General features: G+C 41.8%; 1 protein-coding gene across 1 annotated transcript in view; it reads right to left on the bottom strand.

Moving 5' to 3' along the window:
* LOC306966786 (voltage-gated inwardly rectifying potassium channel KCNH2-like) overlaps positions 1-21,618 on the bottom strand; it is a gene marked incomplete at its 3' end in the record, with an annotated part of 115,157 nt that overhangs the window by 23,594 nt on the left and 69,945 nt on the right. Inside the window, exons 10-19 of the mRNA XM_079561603.1 lie at positions 20,559-20,690; positions 20,321-20,475; positions 18,225-18,466; positions 14,786-14,985; positions 14,590-14,677; positions 13,780-13,944; positions 12,652-12,773; positions 12,464-12,535; positions 12,309-12,396; positions 12,133-12,235 (exon numbers count right to left, since the gene is read on the bottom strand). Of these exons, the coding sequence (XP_079417729.1) occupies positions 12,133-12,235; positions 12,309-12,396; positions 12,464-12,535; positions 12,652-12,773; positions 13,780-13,944; positions 14,590-14,677; positions 14,786-14,985; positions 18,225-18,466; positions 20,321-20,475; positions 20,559-20,690 (1,367 nt within the window). The remainder of the gene's footprint in view (positions 1-12,132; positions 12,236-12,308; positions 12,397-12,463; positions 12,536-12,651; positions 12,774-13,779; positions 13,945-14,589; positions 14,678-14,785; positions 14,986-18,224; positions 18,467-20,320; positions 20,476-20,558; positions 20,691-21,618) is intronic.

Here is a 21,618-nt window from a genome sequence, read left to right as displayed (position 1 = left end):
TGCAGCGCTGCTCGTCTTTACTGTATATTACTGTAATGTGTCTTACAGAGTGCAGCGCTGCTCGTCTTTACTGTATATTACTGTAATGTGACTTACAGAGTGCAGCGCTGCTCGTCTTTACTGTATATTACTGTAATGTGACTTACAGAGTGTAGCGCTGCTCGTCTTTACTGTATATTACGGTAATGTGACTTACAGAGTGTAGCGCTGCTCGTCTTTACTGTATATTACGGTAATGTGACTCTTACAGAGTGTAGCGCTGCTCGTCTTTACTGTATATTACTGTAATGTGACTCTTACAGAGTGCAGCGCTGCTCGTCTTTACTGTATATTACTGTAATGTGACTTACAGAGTGCAGCGCTGCTCGTCTTTACTGTATATTACTGTAATGTGACTTACAGAGTGTAGCGCTGCTCGTCTTTACTGTATATTACTGTAATGTGACTTACAGAGTGTAGCGCTGCTCGTCTTTACTGTATATTACTGTAATGTGTCTTACAGAGTGCAGCGCTGCTCGTCTTTACTGTATATTACTGTAATGTGACTTACAGAGTGTAGCGCTGCTCGTCTTTACTGTATATTACGCTAATGTGACTCTTACAGAGTGTAGCGCTGCTCGTCTTTACTGTATATTACTGTAATGTGACTTACAGAGTGTAGCGCTGCTCGTCTTTACTGTATATTACTGTAATGTGTCTTACAGAGTGCAGCGCTGCTCGTCTTTACTGTATATTACTGTAATGTGACTCTTACAGAGTGTAGCGCTGCTCGTCTTTACTGTATATTACTGTAATGTGACTTACAGAGTGCAGCGCTGCTCGTCTTTACTGTATATTACTGTAATGTGACTCTTACAGAGTGTAGCGCTGCTCGTCTTTACTGTATATTACTGTAATGTGACTTACAGAGTGTAGCGCTGCTCGTCTTTACTGTATATTACTGTAATGTGACTCTTACAGAGTGTAGCGCTGCTCGTCTTTGCTGTATATTACTGTAATGTGACTCTTACAGAGTGCAGCGCTGCTCGTCTTTACTGTATATTACTGTAATGTGACTTACAGAGTGCAGCGCTGCTCGTCTTTACTGTATATTACTGTAATGTGACTTACAGAGTGTAGCGCTGCTCGTCTTTACTGTATATTACTGTAATGTGACTCTTACAGAGTGCAGCGCTGCTCGTCTTTACTGTATATTACTGTAATGTGACTCTTACAGAGTGCAGCGCTGCTCGTCTTTACTGTATATTACTGTAATGTGACTCTTACAGAGTGCAGCGCTGCTCGTCTTTACTGTATATTACTGTAATGTGACTCTTACAGAGTGCAGCGCTGCTCGTCTTTACTGTATATTACTGTAATGTGACTCTTACAGAGTGCAGCGCTGCTCGTCTTTACTGTATATTACTGTAATGTGACTCTTACAGAGTGCAGAGCTGCTCGTCTTTACTGTATATTACTGTAATGTGACTCTTACAGAGTGCAGCGCTGCTCGTCTTTACTGTATATTACTGTAATGTGACTCTTACAGAGTGCAGCGCTGCTCGTCTTTACTGTATATTACTGTAATGTGACTTACAGAGTGTAGCGCTGCTCGTCTTTACTGTATATTACTGTAATGTGACTCTTACAGAGTGCAGCGCTGCTCGTCTTTACTGTATATTACTGTAATGTGACTCTTACAGAGTGCAGCGCTGCTCGTCTTTACTGTATATTACTGTAATGTGTCTTACAGAGTGCAGCGCTGCTCGTCTTTACTGTATATTACTGTAATGTGACTCTTACAGAGTGCAGCGCTGCTCGTCTTTACTGTATATTACTGTAATGTGACTCTTACAGAGTGTAGCGCTGCTCGTCTTTACTGTATATTACTGTAATGTGTCTTATAGAGTGTAGCGCTGCTCGTCTTTACTGTATATTACGGTAATGTGACTTACAGAGTGCAGCGCTGCTCGTCTTTACTGTATATTACTGTAATGTGACTCTTACAGAGTGCAGCGCTGCTCGTCTTTACTGTATATTACTGTAATGTGACTTACAGAGTGCAGCGCTGCTCGTCTTTACTGTATATTACTGTAATGTGACTCTTACAGAGTGTAGCGCTGCTCGTCTTTACTGTATATTACTGTAATGTGACTTACAGAGTGTAGCGCTGCTCGTCTTTACTGTATATTACTGTAATGTGACTTACAGAGTGTAGCGCTGCTCGTCTTTACTGTATATTACTGTAATGTGACTTACAGAGTGTAGCGCTGCTCGTCTTTACTGTATATTACTGTAATGTGACTCTTACAGAGTGTAGCGCTGCTCGTCTTTACTGTATATTACTGTAATGTGACTTACAGAGTGCAGCGCTGCTCGTCTTTACTGTATATTACTGTAATGTGACTCTTACAGAGTGTAGCGCTGCTCGTCTATACTGTATATTACTGTAATGTGACTTACAGAGTGCAGCGCTGCTCGTCTTTACTGTATATTACTGTAATGTGTCTTACAGAGTGTAGCGCTGCTCGTCTTTACTGTATATTACTGTAATGTGACTCTTACAGAGTGCAGCGCTGCTCGTCTTTACTGTATATTACTGTAATGTGACTCTTACAGAGTGCAGCGCTGCTCGTCTTTACTGTATATTACTGTAATGTGACTCTTACAGAGTGCAGCGCTGCTCGTCTTTACTGTATATTACTGTAATGTGACTCTTACAGAGTGCAGCGCTGCTCGTCTTTACTGTATATTACTGTAATGTGACTTACAGAGTGCAGCGCTGCTCGTCTTTACTGTATATTACTGTAATGTGACTTACAGAGTGCAGCGCTGCTCGTCTTTACTGTATATTACTGTAATGTGACTTACAGAGTGCAGCGCTGCTCGTCTTTACTGTATATTACTGTAATGTGACTTACAGAGTGTAGCGCTGCTCGTCTTTACTGTATATTACTGTAATGTGACTTACAGAGTGCAGCGCTGCTCGTCTTTACTGTATATTACTGTAATGTGACTTACAGAGTGCAGCGCTGCTCGTCTTTACTGTATATTACTGTAATGTGACTCTTACAGAGTGCAGCGCTGCTCGTCTTTACTGTATATTACTGTAATGTGACTCTTACAGAGTGCAGCGCTGCTCGTCTTTACTGTATATTACTGTAATGTGACTCTTACAGAGTGCAGCGCTGCTCGTCTTTACTGTATATTACTGTAATGTGACTTACAGAGTGTAGCGCTGCTCGTCTTTACTGTATATTACTGTAATGTGACTTACAGAGTGTAGCGCTGCTCGTCTTTACTGTATATTGCTGTAATGTGACTTACAGAGTGCAGCGCTGCTCGTCTTTACTGTATATTGCTGTAATGTGACTTACAGAGTGCAGCGCTGCTCGTCTTTACTGTATATTACTGTAATATGACTCTTACAGAGTGCAGCGCTGCTCGTCTTTACTGTATATTGCTGTAATGTGACTTACAGAGTGCAGCGCTGCTCGTCTTTACTGTATATTACTGTAATATGACTCTTACAGAGTGCAGCGCTGCTCGTCTTTACTGTATATTACTGTAATGTGTCTTACAGAGTGCAGCGCTGCTCGTCTTTACTGTATATTACTGTAATGTGACTCTTACAGAGTGCAGCGCTGCTCGTCTTTACTGTATATTGCTGTAATGTGACTTACAGAGTGTAGCGCTGCTCGTCTTTACTGTATATTACTGTAATGTGACTTACAGAGTGCAGCGCTGCTCGTCTTTAGTGTATATTACTGTAATGTGACTTACAGAGTGCAGCGCTGCTCGTCTTTACTGTATATTACTGTAATGTGACTCTTACAGAGTGTAGCGCTGCTCGTCTTTACTGTATATTACTGTAATGTGACTCTTACAGAGTGCAGCGCTGCTCGTCTTTACTGTATTTTACTGTAATGTGACTTACAGAGTGTAGCGCTGCTCGTCTTTACTGTATATTACTGTAATGTGACTCTTACAGAGTGTAGCGCTGCTCGTCTTTACTGTATATTACTGTAATGTGACTTACAGAGTGCAGCGCTGCTCGTCTTTACTGTATATTACTGTAATGTGACTCTTACAGAGTGTAGCGCTGCTCGTCTTTACTGTATATTACTGTAATGTGACTCTTACAGAGGGTAGCACTGCTCGTCTTTACTGTATATTACTGTAATGTGACTCTTACAGAGTGTAGCGCTGCTCGTCTTTACTGTATATTACTGTAATGTGACTCTTACAGAGTGCAGCGCTGCTCGTCTTTAGTGTATATTACTGTAAAGTGACTTACAGAGTGCAGCGCTGCTCGTCTTTACTGTATATTACTGTAATGTGACTCTTACAGAGTGCAGCGCTGCTCGTCTTTACTGTATATTACTGTAATGTGACTTACAGACTGTAGCGCTGCTCGTCTTTACTGTATATTACTGTAATGTGACTCTTACAGAGTGCAGCGCTGCTCGTCTTTACTGTATATTACTGTAATGTGACTCTTACAGAGTGCAGCGCTGCTCGTCTTTACTGTATATTACTGTAATGTGACTCTTACAGAGTGCAGCGCTGCTCGTCTTTACTGTATATTACTGTAATGTGACTTACAGAGTGCAGCGCTGCTCGTCTTTACTGTATATTACTGTAATGTGACTTACAGAGTGCAGCGCTGCTCGTCTTTACTGTATATTACTGTAATGTGACTTACAGAGTGCAGCGCTGCTCGTCTTTACTGTATATTACTGTAATGTGACTTACAGAGTGCAGCGCTGCTCGTCTTTACTGTATATTACTGTAATGTGACTCTTACAGAGTGTAGCGCTGCTCGTCTTTACTGTATATTACTGTAATGTGACTTACAGAGTGCAGCGCTGCTCGTCTTTACTGTATATTACTGTAATGTGACTCTTACAGAGTGCAGCGCTGCTCGTCTTTACTGTATATTACTGTAATGTGACTTACAGAGCGCAGCGCTGCTCGTCTTTACTGTATATTACTGTAATGTGACTCTTACAGAGTGCAGCGCTGCTCGTCTTTACTGTATATTACTGTAATGTGACTCTTACAGAGTGCAGCGCTGCTCGTCTTTACTGTATATTACTGTAATGTGACTCTTACAGAGTGTAGCGCTGCTCGTCTTTACTGTATATTACTGTAATGTGACTTACAGAGTGCAGCGCTGCTCGTCTTTACTGTATATTACTGTAATGTGACTCTTACAGAGTGTAGCACTGCTCGTCTTTACTGTATATTACTGTAATGTGACTTACAGAGTGCAGCGCTGCTCGTCTTTACTGTATATTACTGTAATGTGACTTACAGAGTGCAGCGCTGCTCGTCTTTACTGTATATTACTGTAATGTGACTCTTACAGAGTGTAGCACTGCTCGTCTTTACTGTATATTACTGTAATGTGACTTACAGAGTGCAGCGCTGCTCGTCTTTACTGTATATTACTGTAATGTGACTTACAGAGTGCAGCGCTGCTCGTCTTTACTGTATATTACTGTAATGTGACTCTTACAGAGTGCAGCGCTGCTCGTCTTTACTGTATATTACTGTAATGTGACTCTTACAGAGTGCAGCGCTGCTCGTCTTTACTGTATATTACTGTAATGTGACTCTTACAGAGTGCAGCGCTGCTCGTCTTTACTGTATATTACTGTAATGTGACTTACAGAGTGTAGCGCTGCTCGTCTTTACTGTATATTACTGTAATGTGACTCTTACAGAGTGCAGCGCTGCTCGTCTTTACTGTATATTACTGTAATGTGACTCTTACAGAGTGTAGCGCTGCTCGTCTTTACTGTATATTACTGTAATGTGTCTTACAGAGTGCAGCGCTGCTCGTCTTTACTGTATATTACTGTAATGTGACTCTTACAGAGTGCAGCGCTGCTCGTCTTTACTGTATATTACTGTAATGTGACTTACAGAGTGTAGCGCTGCTCGTATTTACTGTATATTACTGTAATGTGACTCTTACAGAGTGCAGCGCTGCTCGTCTTTACTGTATATTACTGTAATGTGACTCTTACAGAGTGCAGCGCTGCTCGTCTTTACTGTATATTACTGTAATGTGACTCTTACAGAGTGCAGCGCTGCTCGTCTTTACTGTATATTACTGTAATGTGACTCTTACAGAGTGCAGCGCTGCTCGTCTTTACTGTATATTACTGTAATGTGACTCTTACAGAGTGCAGCGCTGCTCGTCTTTACTGTATATTACTGTAATGTGACTCTTACAGAGTGCAGCGCTGCTCGTCTTTACTGTATATTACTGTAATGTGACTTACAGAGTGCAGCGCTGCTCGTCTTTACTGTATATTACTGTAATGTGACTTACAGAGTGCAGCGCTGCTCGTCTTTACTGTATATTACTGTAATGTGACTTACAGAGTGCAGCGCTGCTCGTCTTTACTGTATATTACTGTAATGTGACTTACAGAGTGCAGCGCTGCTCGTCTTTACTGTATATTACTATAATGTGACTTACAGAGTGCAGTGCTGCTCGTCTTTACTGTATATTACTGTAATGTGACTTACAGAGTGCAGCACTGCTCGTCTTTACTGTATATTACTGTAATGTGACTTACAGAGTGCAGCGCTGCTCGTCTTTACTGTATATTACTATAATGTGACTTACAGAGTGCAGCACTGCTCGTCTTTACTGTATATTACTGTAATGTGACTTACAGAGTGCAGCGCTGCTCGTCTTTACTGTATATTACTGTAATGTGACTTACAGAGTGCAGCGCTGCTCGTCTTTACTGTATATTACTGTAATGTGACTTACAGAGTGTAGCACTGCTCGTCTTTACTGTATATTACTGTAATGTGACTCTTACAGAGTGTAGCGCTGCTCGTCTTTACTGTATATTACTGTAATGTGACTTACAGAGTGTAGCGCTGCTCGTCTTTACTGTATATTACTGTAATGTGACTCTTACAGAGTGCAGCGCTGCTCGTCTTTACTGTATATTACTGTAATGTGACTCTTACAGAGTGTAGCACTGCTCGTCTTTACTGTATATTACTGTAATGTGACTTACAGAGTGCAGCGCTGCTCGTCTTTACTGTATATTACTGTAATGTGACTCTTACAGAGTGCAGCGCTGCTCGTCTTTACTGTATATTACTGTAATGTGACTTACAGAGTGTAGCGCTGCTCGTCTTTACTGTATATTACTGTAATGTGACTTACAGAGTGCAGCGCTGCTCGTCTTTACTGTATATTACTGTAATGTGACTTACAGAGTGTAGCGCTGCTCGTCTTTACTGTATATTACTGTAATGTGACTTACAGAGTGCAGCGCTGCTCGTCTTTACTGTATATTACTGTAATGTGACTTACAGAGTGTAGCGCTGCTCGTCTTTACTGTATATTACTGTAATGTGACTCTTACAGAGTGCAGCGCTGCTCGTCTTTACTGTATATTACTGTAATGTGACTCTTACAGAGTGCAGCGCTGCTCGTCTTTACTGTATATTACTGTAATGTGACTCTTACAGAGTGTAGCGCTGCTCGTCTTTACTGTATATTACTGTAATGTGACTCTTACAGAGTGTAGCGCTGCTCGTCTTTACTGTATATTACTGTAATGTGACTCTTACAGAGTGCAGCGCTGCTCGTCTTTACTGTATATTACTGTAATGTGACTCTTACAGAGTGTAGCACTGCTCGTCTTTACTGTATATTACTGTAATGTGACTTACAGAGTGTAGCGCTGCTCGTCTTTACTGTATATTACTGTAATGTGACTCTTACAGAGTGTAGCGCTGCTCGTCTTTACTGTATATTACTGTAATGTGACTCTTACAGAGTGTAGCACTGCTCGTCTTTACTGTATATTACTGTAATGTGACTCTTACAGAGTGTAGCGCTGCTCGTCTTTACTGTATATTACTGTAATGTGACTCTTACAGAGTGTAGCGCTGCTCGTCTTTACTGTATATTACTGTAATGTGTCTTACAGAGTGTAGCGCTGCTCGTCTTTACTGTATATTACTGTAATGTGACTTACAGAGTGCAGCGCTGCTCGTCTTTACTGTATATTACTGTAATGTGACTTACAGAGTGTAGTGCTGCTCGTCTTTACTGTATATTACTGTAATGTGTCTTACAGAGTGTAGCGCTGCTCGTCTTTACTGTATATTACTGTAATGTGACTTACAGAGTGTAGCGCTGCTCGTCTTTACTGTATTTTACTGTAATGTGACTTACAGTGTAGCACTGCTCGTCTTTACTGTATATTACTGTAATGTGACTCTTACAGAGTGCAGCGCTGCTCGTCTTTACTGTATATTACTGTAATGTGACTTACAGAGTGCAGCGCTGCTCGTCTTTACTGTATATTACTGTAATGTGACTTACAGAGTGTAGCACTGCTCGTCTTTACTGTATATTACGGTAATGTGACTTACAGAGTGTAGCGCTGCTCGTCTTTACTGTATATTACTGTAATGTGACTTACAGAGTGCAGCGCTGCTCGTCTTTACTGTATATTACTGTAATGTGACTTACAGAGTGCAGCGCTGCTCGTCTTTACTGTATATTACTGTAATGTGACTCTTACAGAGTGCAGCGCTGCTCGTCTTTACTGTATATTACTGTAATGTGACTCTTACAGAGTGCAGCACTGCTCGTCTTTACTGTATATTACTGTAATGTGACTCTTACAGAGTGTAGCGCTGCTCGTCTTTACTGTATATTACTGTAATGTGACTTACAGAGTGTAGCGCTGCTCGTCTTTACTGTATATTACTGTAATGTGACTCTTACAGAGTGCAGCGCTGCTCGTCTTTACTGTATATTACTGTAATGTGACTTACAGAGTGCAGCGCTGCTCGTCTTTACTGTATATTACTGTAATGTGACTCTTACAGAGTGCAGCGCTGCTCGTCTTTACTGTATATTACTGTAATGTGACTCTTACAGAGTGCAGCGCTGCTCGTCTTTACTGTATATTACTGTAATGTGACTCTTACAGAGTGCAGCGCTGCTCGTCTTTACTGTATATTACTGTAATGTGACTCTTACAGAGTGCAGCGCTGCTCGTCTTTATTGTATATTACTGTAATGTGACTTACAGAGTGTAGCGCTGCTCGTCTTTACTGTATATTACTGTAATGTGACTCTTACAGAGTGCAGCGCTGCTCGTCTTTACTGTATATTACTGTAATGTGACTTACAGAGTGCAGTGCTGCTCGTCTTTACTGTATATTACTATAATGTGACTTACAGAGTGCAGCACTGCTCGTCTTTACTGTATATTACTGTAATGTGACTTACAGAGTGCAGCGCTGCTCGTCTTTACTGTATATTACTGTAATGTGACTTACAGAGTGTAGCACTGCTCGTCTTTACTGTATATTACTGTAATGTGACTCTTACAGAGTGCAGCGCTGCTCGTCTTTACTGTATATTACTGTAATGTGACTTACAGAGTGCAGTGCTGCTCGTCTTTACTGTATATTACTGTAATGTGACTTACAGAGTGTAGCGCTGCTCGTCTTTACTGTATATTACTGTAATGTGACTCTTACAGAGTGCAGCGCTGCTCGTCTTTACTGTATATTACTGTAATGTGACTCTTACAGAGTGTAGCGCTGCTCGTCTTTACTGTATATTACTGTAATGTGACTTACAGAGTGCAGCGCTGCTCGTCTTTACTGTATATTACTGTAATGTGACTCTTACAGAGTGTAGCGCTGCTCGTCTTTACTGTATATTACTGTAATGTGACTTACAGAGTGTAGCACTGCTCGTCTTTACTGTATATTACTGTAATGTGACTTACAGAGTGTAGCGCTGCTCGTCTTTACTGTATATTACTGTAATGTGACTCTTACAGAGTGTAGCGCTGCTCGTCTTTACTGTATATTACTGTAATGTGACTCTTACAGAGTGCAGCACTGCTCGTCTTTACTGTATATTACTGTAATGTGACTCTTACAGAGTGTAGCGCTGCTCGTCTTTACTGTATATTACGGTAATGTGACTTACAGAGTGCAGTGCTGCTCGTCTTTACTGTATATTACTGTAATGTGACTTACAGAGTGCAGTGCTGCTCGTCTTTACTGTATATTACTGTAATGTGACTTACAGAGTGCAGTGCTGCTCGTCTTTACTGTATATTACTGTAATGTGACTTACAGAGTGTAGCGCTGCTCGTCTTTACTGTATATTACTGTAATGTGACTCTTACAGAGTGTAGCACTGCTCGTCTTTACTGTATATTACTGTAATGTGACTCTTACAGAGTGTAGCGCTGCTCGTCTTTACTGTATATTACTGTAATGTGACTCTTACAGAGTGCAGCGCTGCTCGTCTTTACTGTATATTACTGTAATGTGACTTACAGAGTGCAGCGCTGCTCGTCTTTACTGTATATTACTGTAATGTGACTTACAGAGTGCAGCGCTGCTCGTCTTTACTGTATATTACTGTAATGTGACTTACAGAGCGCAGCGCTGCTCGTCTTTACTGTATATTACTGTAATGTGACTTACAGAGCGCAGCGCTGCTCGTCTTTACTGTATATTACTGTAATGTGACTCTTACAGAGTGTAGCGCTGCTCGTCTTTACTGTATATTACTGTAATGTGACTCTTACAGAGTGCAGCGCTGCTCGTCTTTACTGTATATTACTGTAATGTGACTCTTACAGAGTGTAGCGCTGCTCGTCTTTACTGTATATTACTGTAATGTGACTCTTACAGAGTGTAGCGCCGCTCGTCTTTACTGTATATTACTGTAATGTGACTTACAGAGTGCAGCGCCGCTCGTCTTTACTGTATATTACTGTAATGTGACTTACAGAGTGCAGCGCTGCTCGTCTTTACTGTATATTACTGTAATGTGACTCTTACAGAGTGCAGCGCTGCTCGTCTTTACTGTATATTACTGTAATGTGACTCTTACAGAGTGTAGCGCTGCTCGTCTTTACTGTATATTACTGTAATGTGACTCTTACAGAGTGTAGCGCTGCTCGTCTTTACTGTATATTACTGTAATGTGACTCTTACAGAGTGTAGCGCTGCTCGTCTTTACTGTATATTACTGTAATGTGACTCTTACAGAGTGCAGCGCTGCTCGTCTTTACTGTATATTACTGTAATGTGACTCTTACAGAGTGTAGCGCTGCTCGTCTTTACTGTATATTACTGTAATGTGACTTACAGAGTGTAGCGCTGCTCGTCTTTACTGTATATTACTGTAATGTGACTTACAGAGTGCAGCGCTGCTCGTCTTTACTGTATATTACTGTAATGTGACTCTTACAGAGTGTAGCGCTGCTCGTCTTTACTGTATATTACTGTAATGTGACTCTTACAGAGTGTAGCGCTGCTCGTCTTTACTGTATATTACTGTAATGTGACTTACAGAGTGCAGCGCTGCTCGTCTTTACTGTATATTACTGTAATGTGTCTTACAGAGTGTAGCACTGCTCGTCTTTACTGTATATTACTGTAATGTGACTCTTACAGAGTGTAGCGCTGCTCGTCTTTACTGTATATTACTGTAATGTGACTTTTACAGAGTGCAGCGCTGCTCGTCTTTACTGTATATTACTGTAATGTGACTTACAGAGTGCAGCGCTGCTCGTCTTTACTGTATATTACTGTAATGTGACTCTTACAGAGTGTAGCGCTGCTCGTCTTTACTGTATATTACTGTAATGTGACTCTTACAGAGTGCAGCGCTGCTCGTCTTTACTGTATATTACTGTAATGTGACTTACAGAGTGCAGCGCTGCTCGTCTTTACTGTATATTACTGTAATGTGACTTACAGAGTGCAGCGCTGCTCGTCTTTACTGTATATTACTGTAATGTGACTCTTACAGAGTGCAGCGCTGCTCGTCTTTACTGTATATTACTGTAATGTGACTCTTACAGAGTGCAGCGCTGCTCGTCTTTACTGTATATTACTGTAATGTGACTTACAGAGTGCAGCGCTGCTCGTCTTTACTGTATATTACTGTAATGTGACTCTTACAGAGTGCAGCGCTGCTCGTCTTTACTGTATATTACTGTAATGTGACTCTTACAGAGTGCAGCACTGCTCGTCTTTACTGTATATTACTGTAATGTGACTCTTACAGAGTGCAGCGCTGCTCGTCTTTACTGTATATTACGGTAATGTGACTCTTACAGAGTGCAGCGCTGCTCGTCTTTGCCCTGGTCCCTCTGTTCCCAGTTGCTGAATCTCCTCCTCCACCTGGCGGCCCTCTGTCTGCAGGCCGCGCTCATGTCTCCTGTCGGGACAGAGACGGTCTGTGTTAGATCTTGCTGATGCTGCAGGTCTTGGACGTTGGAGATGAACTTCACCTGTGACTGGAGTGGAGAACTTTCTGTCGAAGAGCTTCTTCCTGAATCCGTCCATGTCGTTTGTGGCCAGCACCACCTCGCTGTTCGCCTGTGACATGAACACGTGACGTTTATCTGCAGAAACATCATCATCACGAGACTCGGCTCAGACTCACGTCGCGCAGGTTGAAGGTGATCTCAAGGTTGGACCAGAAATACTCAGAGAACTCCGGGTACATGTCCAGGACCTGATCCAGGGGACAGGAGAACACTCAGAAGAACATTACTTTCACTCCATTTGAAAGATAAATAACCCTTCGTGCTCCACTGCCTGGGAACAGCAGGTGGCGCTGTGGCTCCTCACCTCCAGAATGTCCTCGCGGTGGATCTTGTGCAGGTCGCAGTAGGTCAGGGCCCTCACGTCCGCGCTGGATTTCCCCGGCAGCGTGAACTGGTCTATGGGCTCCCCGAAAATATCGTTCTTACCTGGAAAAGACACAACACGGTTTAACCACAGCGCCCCCTAATGGCACCTCGGCCAGACGTCATCAGCCCTGGTGACTGTACAAGGTTTAACTGCCCCTTGGAGATAAATAACGTTTTTTTAATTGAATTGAAGGAATCCCATGATTGGCTTTGGGTCAGTAAAATTAGAAGTTTGTACCTAAAATTAAATGATTGCACTAGAACATGATCTTAATTGGACACAAAGGGCGATTTAAGAACAAAAATGTGTGAATTTACAAAGAAAATGTCATTATTATGAAAGAAAAAGAGATTTTGTGCCTCTTGGATTCATATTTAATGCTTTTAAATGGTAGTTTAGTGGAACGCTCCTGCATGTGGGGCTTTAGAAGAGACTTAAATACATGATTTTAGCGTCTGAACACTGGTATGTTACATTTATTATTTGAAATAATGTCTCTGTAAGAAGTGAAGAAGAAGAGGAGGACGAAGAAGAAGAGAAATGAGGAGGAGAAGAAGAGAAAAGAGGAGAAGAAGAAGAGGACGAAGAAGAGGACGAAGAAGAAGACGAAGAAGAAGAAGAAGAAGAAGAAGAGGACGAAGAAGAAGAAGAGGACGAAGAAGAAGAAGAGGACGAAGAAGAAGACGAAGAAGAAGAGAAAGGAGGAGAAGAAGAGAAAGGAGGAGAAGAAGAGAAAGGAGAAGAAGAGAAAGGAGGAGAAGAAGAGAAAGGAGAAGAAGAACAGAAATGAGGAGGAGAAGAAGAGAAAGGAGGAGAAGAAGAAGAAGAGAAAGGAGAAGAAGAAGAGAAAGAAGAAGAGAAAGGAGAAGAAGAACGTGTGGTTTACAGCTTCAGCTCGGCCTGAAAAACACATTTTATGATGGGGTTTTAACAATGTGGAGGAGTTTTTATTTTTTTTCATGCCGAGGATTAACTCCAAACAGTTGATCAATGAACACTGCATGTAGTGTTTTTCTGAGTTGTATTTCTGTGACTGCCACCAGAGGGCGCCGCTCGCCCGCTCACCCAGAATGGCGACGACCACGTCTCCTCGCAGGATCTCGATGGAGCCTCTGGACAGGAAGTAAAGTGCGGAGATGACGTCACCGGCGTGAACCAGCGTGTCGCCCGGAGGAGCGTGTGTGGTTTTAAACCTCATGGCCAACGCGCGCAGGCAGCCCTTAGTGGAGCCTGTGTACAAGTACACACAAAGTACACACAAAATACTTATAAAATACCAATAAAAGTACACACAATACTCTATACACAGCCTTTAGTGTCGCCCGGAGGAGTGTGTGTTGTTTTAAACCTCATGGCCAACGCGCGCAGGCAGCCCTTAGTGGAACCTGTGTACAAGTACACACAAAGTACTTATAAAAGTACTTATAAAAGTACACACAATACTCAATATACAGCCTTTAGTGGAGCCTAGGCAAAGCACACACATAGTACTTATAAAAGTACACACAATACTCAATACACAGCCCCAACGTGCGCAGGCAGCCCTTAGTGGAGCCTACGCAAAATACACACAAAGTACTTAAAAAAGTACTTATGAAAGTACACACAATACTCAGTACACAGCCTTTAGTGGAACCTGGGTAAAATACACACAAAGTACTTATAAAAGTACACATAATAATCAATACACAGCCTTTAGTGGAGCCTATAAAAGTACACACAAAGTACTTATAAAAGTACACACAATACTCAATACACAGCCTTTAGTGGAGCCTACGCAAAATACACACAAAATACATATAAAAGTACCAAATACTCAACACACAGCCTTTAGTGGAGCCTAGGTAAAAGTACACAGAATACGCACAGTGTTACCTTTGAAGGCCTTGCAGTTCTGCAGCAGCGTCCTGTTCAGGTGGAGGCAGATGTCGGCCTGAAGACACTCGGGGAAACCCTTCAGCACCTGCGCAGACGCACACGCACACGCACACGCAGACGCAGACGCAGACACAAACATGAGTCATATAAAAGAGTAAAAAGTACACAGGGTACATATTTGTGTGGTCCTCACGGCGTTCATGTCGATGCCGTTGGTGTAGGACCAGGCGTGTTGGAAGTACTCCTCCAGGCGCTGCCTCAGGGGGTTGGGGATCTGGTGGAACCGGATGAACTCTCGGACCCTCATCATCTGAGCGTGGTACCTCGCCGTGCCCGAGTACAGCCGCTGGATAATGGCCGACACGTTCCCGAAGATACTGGCGTACATCAGGGCTGGAAGTATTTATGAGTATTATTACACACAAGTATACAGGACTTACATCAGGGCTAGGAGTATTTATGAGTATTATTAAACACAAGTATACAGGACTTACATCAGGGCTAGGAGTATTTATGAGTATTATCAAACACAAGTACACAGGACTTACATCAGGGCTGGAAGTATTTATGAGTATTATCAAACACAAGTACACAGGACTTACATCAGGGCTGGAAGTATTTATGAGTATTATTACACACAAGTATACAGGACTTACATCAGGGCTGGAAGTATTTATGAGTATTATTAAACACAAGTATACAGGACTTACATCAGGGCTAGGAGTATTTATGAGTATTATCAAACACAAGTACACAGGACTTACATCAGGGCTGGAAGTATTTATGAGTATTATTACACACAAGTACACAGGACTTACATCAGGGCTGGAAGTATTTATGAGTATTATCAAACACAAGTACACAGGACTTACATCAGGGCTAGAAGTATTTATGAATACTATCAAACACAAGTATACTGGACTTTCATCAGGGCTAGAAGTATTTATGAATACTATCAAACACAAGTATACTGGACTTTCATCAGGGCTAGAAGTATTTATGAATACTATCAAACACAAGTATACTGGACTTTCATCAGGGCTGGAAGTATTTATGAATACTATCAAACACAAGTATACTGGACTTTCATCAGGGCTAGAAGTATTTATGAATACTATCAAACACAAGTATACTGGACTTACATCAGGGCTGGAAGTATTTATGAATACTATCAAACACAAGTATACTGGACTTTCATCAGGGCTAGAAGTATTTATGAGTATTATCAAACACAAGTATACAGGACTTACATCAGGGCTGGAAGTATTTATGAGTATTATTAAACACAAGTATACTGGACTTTCATCAGGGCTAGAAGTATTTATGAATACTATCAAACACAAGTATACAGGACTTACATCAGGGCTGGAAGTATTTATGAGTATTACTAAACACAAGTATACAGGACTTACATCAGGGCTGGAAGTATTTATGAGTACTATCAAACACAAGTATACTGGACTTTCATCAGGGCTAGAAGTATTTATGAATACTATCAAACACAAGTATACAGGACTTACATCAGGGCTGGAAGTATTTATGAATACTATCAAACACAAGTATACTGGACTTTCATCAGGGCTAGAAGTATTTATGAATACTATCAAACACAAGTATACAGGACTTACATCAGGGCTGGAAGTATTTATGAGTATTATCAAACACAAGTATACAGGACTTACATCAGGGCTGGAAGTATTTATGAGTATTATTACACACAAGTATACAGGACTTACATCAGGGCTGGAAGTATTTATGAGTATTATTACACACAAGTATACAGGACTTACATCAGGGCTGAAAGTATTTATGAGTATTATCAAACACAAGTACACAGGACTTACATCAGGGCTAGAAGTATTTATGAGTATTATCAAACACAAGTATACAGGACTTACATCAGGGCTGGAAGTATTTATGAGTATTATTACACACAAGTATACAGGACTTACATCAGGGCTGAAAGTATTTATGAGTATTATCAAACACAAGTACACAGGACTTACATCAGGGCTGGAAGTATTTATGAGTATTATCAAACACAAGTACACAGGACTTACATCAGGGCTGGAAGTATTTATGAGTATTATCAAACACAAGTATACAGGACTTACATCAGGGCTAGAAGTATTTACGAGTATTATCAAACACAAGTACACAGGACTTACATCAGGGCTAGGAGACAAAAGTATTTATGAGTATTATTAAACACAAGTATACAGGACTTACATCAGGGCTAGAAGAGAGAGAAAAGTATTTAGCGAGGAAAAACATCCGTTTAGATAATTTTTAGAGGTCTTAGCTTTCAAATGAAGCAGCTTGATGAGGGTTTTATAAAGCTTTTAGATTTGGGTAAAGCTGAACTGGAGTAAACGTGCTTGGTTGATGCTGTGTCCAGACCAAACGTGGCCGGCGCCTCCAAAGCGTCAGGTTTACATTTAAAATACATGGAGGACGCGCCTCCGGGGGGCGTCAAGAGGTCCCGCAGCGCCTCACGCGCCTCCTGTGCGGCGCGTTTTGAGGTTTTTCGCGCTTGGTCAGCTTTTGACGCCTCCAGCGCGGCCGACCAATCAGGAGCTTCCCCCCCACAGTGACGCACGTTGTAGCTGAGCCACCGGGGCAGATCCTACGCCGGCCCCACAGATGTAAACAAGTCACAAGTCACGGAGGTTTAGCTTCATTGTGAACCGGAGCTACAGCAGCTCTGGGACTTTTACAAAGACACATCAGTGTTTCTTTATCTAAACACCAGGATTAAAACGACAAGAAAACTTATTTCAGTGGCTGAATCTGCGCTGGGAATGTGTTTGGGCCTCGAGGAGCCTGTTGTAGCATTAGCACCGCAGAAAGCTAATGCTAAGCTAAACCTCCGGTCCTCACGTGAAAACGAGAAATATGCACAAATAAAGTCAATAAAGAACAATGATCACACACTGAGCTGGGCTGATGTTGTAGTTTATTACTCACATCATCAATAATTAGCTCCGGGAGAAAACCATAGCTTGTTAGCTCAGTTAGCTCAGTTAGCTCAGTTAGCTCAGCTCAGTTAGCTCGCATTGAGCTCCGGTTTTCTCCCATGAAAACAAGCATTAAGCACTAATAACGGCAATGAATCCGTAACGACATAGAGCGGCTTTATGACGATCACACACTGAGCCGCCTTAACGCATCTGTGGTTTATTGCAGACTTTAATCAACAATGAACTGTAGCAGGTGTATTTCAGGTAACATCTACTTCCAAGATGGACGAACAGACTCTGAGCTGACACACGGCCAGAGCGTCTGATGCTCGGTGACATTTGTGACGACTTGAGGCGCGTTTTTGACGCCCAAAACGCGTTTGGTGTGGACGCAGCATAAGGCGGGGGGTTAAGAGGTTAAAAATATAAACACAACTTTCTGCTGTTGCTCCAAATTCCACTTGTCTTGGTCTTAATTCGGTCTTGTTTTAGATTCTCCGGGCTGGAGCTGGTCCAGGCAGAGCTGGGGCCACACTCAGGGGAACCTGCTCTTGAACAGTGAGCAGCTTTCTCCTCACCTTTCTGTTTGTTTTGTAGTGTTTGACTGAGATAAAATATATATTCAAAGAGGATAGTGAGATAAATAACCAGTAAATCAAATGTTTGAGTCACCTCCGATGAGCATGACGCAGATGGAGAAGATCTTCTCCGAGTTGGTGTTGGGGGACACGTTCCCGAAGCCCACACTGGTCAGACTGCTGAAGGTGAAGTACAGCGCCGTCACGTACTTGTCTCGGATGGACGGCCCCGAGCTGCCGACGGACTCGTTATACGGCTTCCCCAGCTGGTCCCCCAGGGTGTCCAACCAGCCGATGCCAGCAGAGGACGCCCTCTCCACGTTCCCGATGGCGTACCTGAGAGAGGAGAGGGGAGGGAGGGGGGAGAGAGGGGAGGGGGAGGAGAGAGGAGAGAGAGGAGAGTGAGTAGAGGAGAGAGAGAGGAGAGAGAGAGGAGAGAGAGGAGAGAGGAGAGAGGGGAGAGAGAGAGGAGAGGGGAGAGAGGAGAGAGAGAGGAGAGAGGGGAGAGAGGGTAGAGAGGAGAGAGAGAGGAGAGAGAGAGAGGAGAGAGAGGAGAGAGAGAGGAGAGGGGAGAGAGAGGAGAGAGAGAGGAGAGAGGAGAGAGGAGAGAGAGAGATGAGGGGAGGGAGGAGAGAGGGGAGAGAGGAGAGAGAGGAGAGAGAGAGAGAGGAGAGAGAGAGATGAGGGGAGGGAGGAGAGAGGGGAGAGAGGAGAGAGAGGAGAGAGAGAGAGAGGAGAGAGAGAGATGAGGGGAGGGAGGAGAGAGGGGAGAGAGGAGAGAGAGGAGAGAGGAGAGAGAGGAGAGAGAGAGGAGAGAGGAGAGAGGGGAGAGAGGAGAGAGAGGAGAGAGAGAGGAGAGAGGAGAGAGGGGAGAGAGGAGAGAGAGGAGAGAGAGAGAGAGGAGAGAGAGAGATGAGGGGAGGGAGGAGAGAGGGGAGAGAGGAGAGAGAGGAGAGAGAGAGGAGAGAGGAGAGAGGGGAGAGAGGAGAGAGAGGAGAGAGAGAGAGAGGAGAGAGAGAGATGAGGGGAGGGAGGAGAGAGGGGAGAGTGAACTTCAGCTTTTCTTTAGGATTAACGTATTCTGTGCATGGTCCCGGACTAGGGCTGAGTTCACCTCAATTAAGAACTGCACTTAAGTAGAGTTACTTTAGTTTGTTGGTTGAGAACTTACTTTACTCGACTAGATTTGAAAGATACAGTATATATGACACTTTCTACTGCACTACATTTATTTAACCTCTTAACCCACACCTGAACCGAGCACATTTTCTCCAGTTTGTGATGAAAAGGTGGAAAAGCTGTGATGAAGAATAAACAAAAAAAATGACAAAAATAAAACAAAAAATGACCAAAAAAGTGACGAAAAATGACAAAAAAATGACAAAAATAAGATAAAAAAATGACAAAAATAAGATAAAAAAATGACAAAAATAAAACAAAAAAATGTCAAAAAAAAGACAAAAAATGACCAAAAAAGTGACGAAAAATGACAAAAATAAGATAAAAAAATGTCAAAAATAAGACAAAAAATGACCAAAAAAGTGACGAAAAATGACAAAAATAAGATAAAAAAATGACAAAAATAAGATAAAAAAAATGACAAAAATAAGACAAAAAATGACCAAAAAAGTGACGAAAAATGACCAAAAAATGTCAAAAATAAGATAAAAAAATGTCAAAAATAAGATAAAATAATTACAAAAATACAGCCAAAAAATGACAAAAATACAGCCAAAAAATGACCAAAAAATGACAAAAATAAAACCAAAAAATGACAACAAAAAACCCCAAAAATGACAAAAATAAGACAAAAAAATAAGACAAAAATACAGCCAAAAAGTGACAAAAAATGACCAAAAAATGACAAAAATATAACAAAAATACGACAAAAAATGACAAAAAAAAGACAAAAATATAACTAAAAAGTGACAAAAATACAATAAAAAGTGACAAAAAAAATGGCAAAAATACAATCACAAAAGTGAACACAAAGCAAGAAATGAGCGTCAAAAGTGACAACGGGAAAACGATCAGTTTATACCAGATTTCTTGGCCTTAGCTTTCAAATAATGCACTACACTGGCCTACAGGCTGTCAGCTCCAGTCAAGAAGCTTTTAGATTTGGGTAAAGCTGCGCTCAGTTAAGGCGGGGCTTAAGAGGTGAACTACAGACATCCGTGTGTGTGATACCAGATGCAGGCGAGCCAGTGCGCGATGAGAGCGAAGGTGCACATGAGCAGGAACAGCACCGCGGCGCCGTACTCCGAGTACCGGTCCAGCTTACGGGCCACGCGGACCAATCGCAGCAGCCGGGCCGTCTTCAGCAGGCCAATCAGAGTGGTCGTCTGGAAAAGGGGAGGAGACTCAAAAGTTACGAGCTCTTCTGTTTTTATGGTAGTGCTAGTGAAAGAGTGTGAATCAGGCTGACCTCGCCCTCGCCCCGCGCCTCCTCGTCTCCGGAGCGGTAGATGAGCAGGTCGAAGGGGATGGCGGCCACCATGTCGATGAGAAACCAGCCTTTGAAATAATGCACGGCGATGCGAGCCGACTGACTGACCACCTGCGGACGGAGACGCTCGGGTCAGACAGAAGCTTCAGGGAGAGTCTGCAGAGGTTAGGGTTAGAGACCGAGGCCCAGGAGGAAGGTCACTGATGTGAGTGTGACAGATCAGAGGAGGATGGACGGAGACGCTCGGGTCAGACAGAACCTTCAGGGAGAGTCTGCAGAGGTTAGGGTTAGAGGCCGAGGCCCAGGAGGAAGGTCACTGATATGAGTGGGACAGATCAGAGGAGGACAAACGTGAGGAGAAAAGGTTCCATAGAAGACTGAAGCTTTATCATTGCTCATCATTTGTCATTTTTTGTCACTTTTTATTGTATTTTTGTCACTTTTTTTATTGTATTTTTGTCACTTTTTTATTTCTATTTTTGTCACTTTTTTGTCACTTTTTTATTGTATTTTTGTCACTTATTTATTGTATTTTTGTCTTGTTTTTATCACTTTTAAATTGTATTTTTGTCTTGTTTTTATCACTTTTAAATTGTATTTTTCTCACTTTTTTATTGTAGTTTTGTCTCTTTTTTGCTACTTTTTTTATTGTATTTTTGTCACTTTTTTATTGTATTTTTGTCTCGTTTTTGTCACTTTTTTATTGTATTTTTGTCACTTTTTTATTGTAGTTTTGTCACTTTTTTATTGTATTTTTGTCACTTTTTTATTGTATTTCTGTCACTTTTTTATTGTAGTTTTGTCTCATTTTTGTCACTTTTTTATTGTAGTTTTGTCACTTTTTTATTGTATTTCTGTCACTTTTTTATTGTAGTTTTGTCTAATTTTTGTCACTTTTTTATTGTAGTTTTGTCACTTTTTTATTGTATTTTTTCATCACTTTTTTATTGTAGTTTTGTCTCATTTTTGTCATTTTTTTATTGTAGTTTTGTCTCATTTTTGTCATTTTTTTATTGTAGTTTTGTCTCATTTTTGTCAC

This window comes from Gobius niger (genome assembly GCF_951799975.1).
Source record: "Gobius niger genome assembly, chromosome: 8".
Lineage (NCBI taxonomy): Eukaryota > Metazoa > Chordata > Actinopteri > Gobiiformes > Gobiidae > Gobius > Gobius niger.
This window is presented reverse-complemented; position numbering and strand designations above follow the sequence as displayed.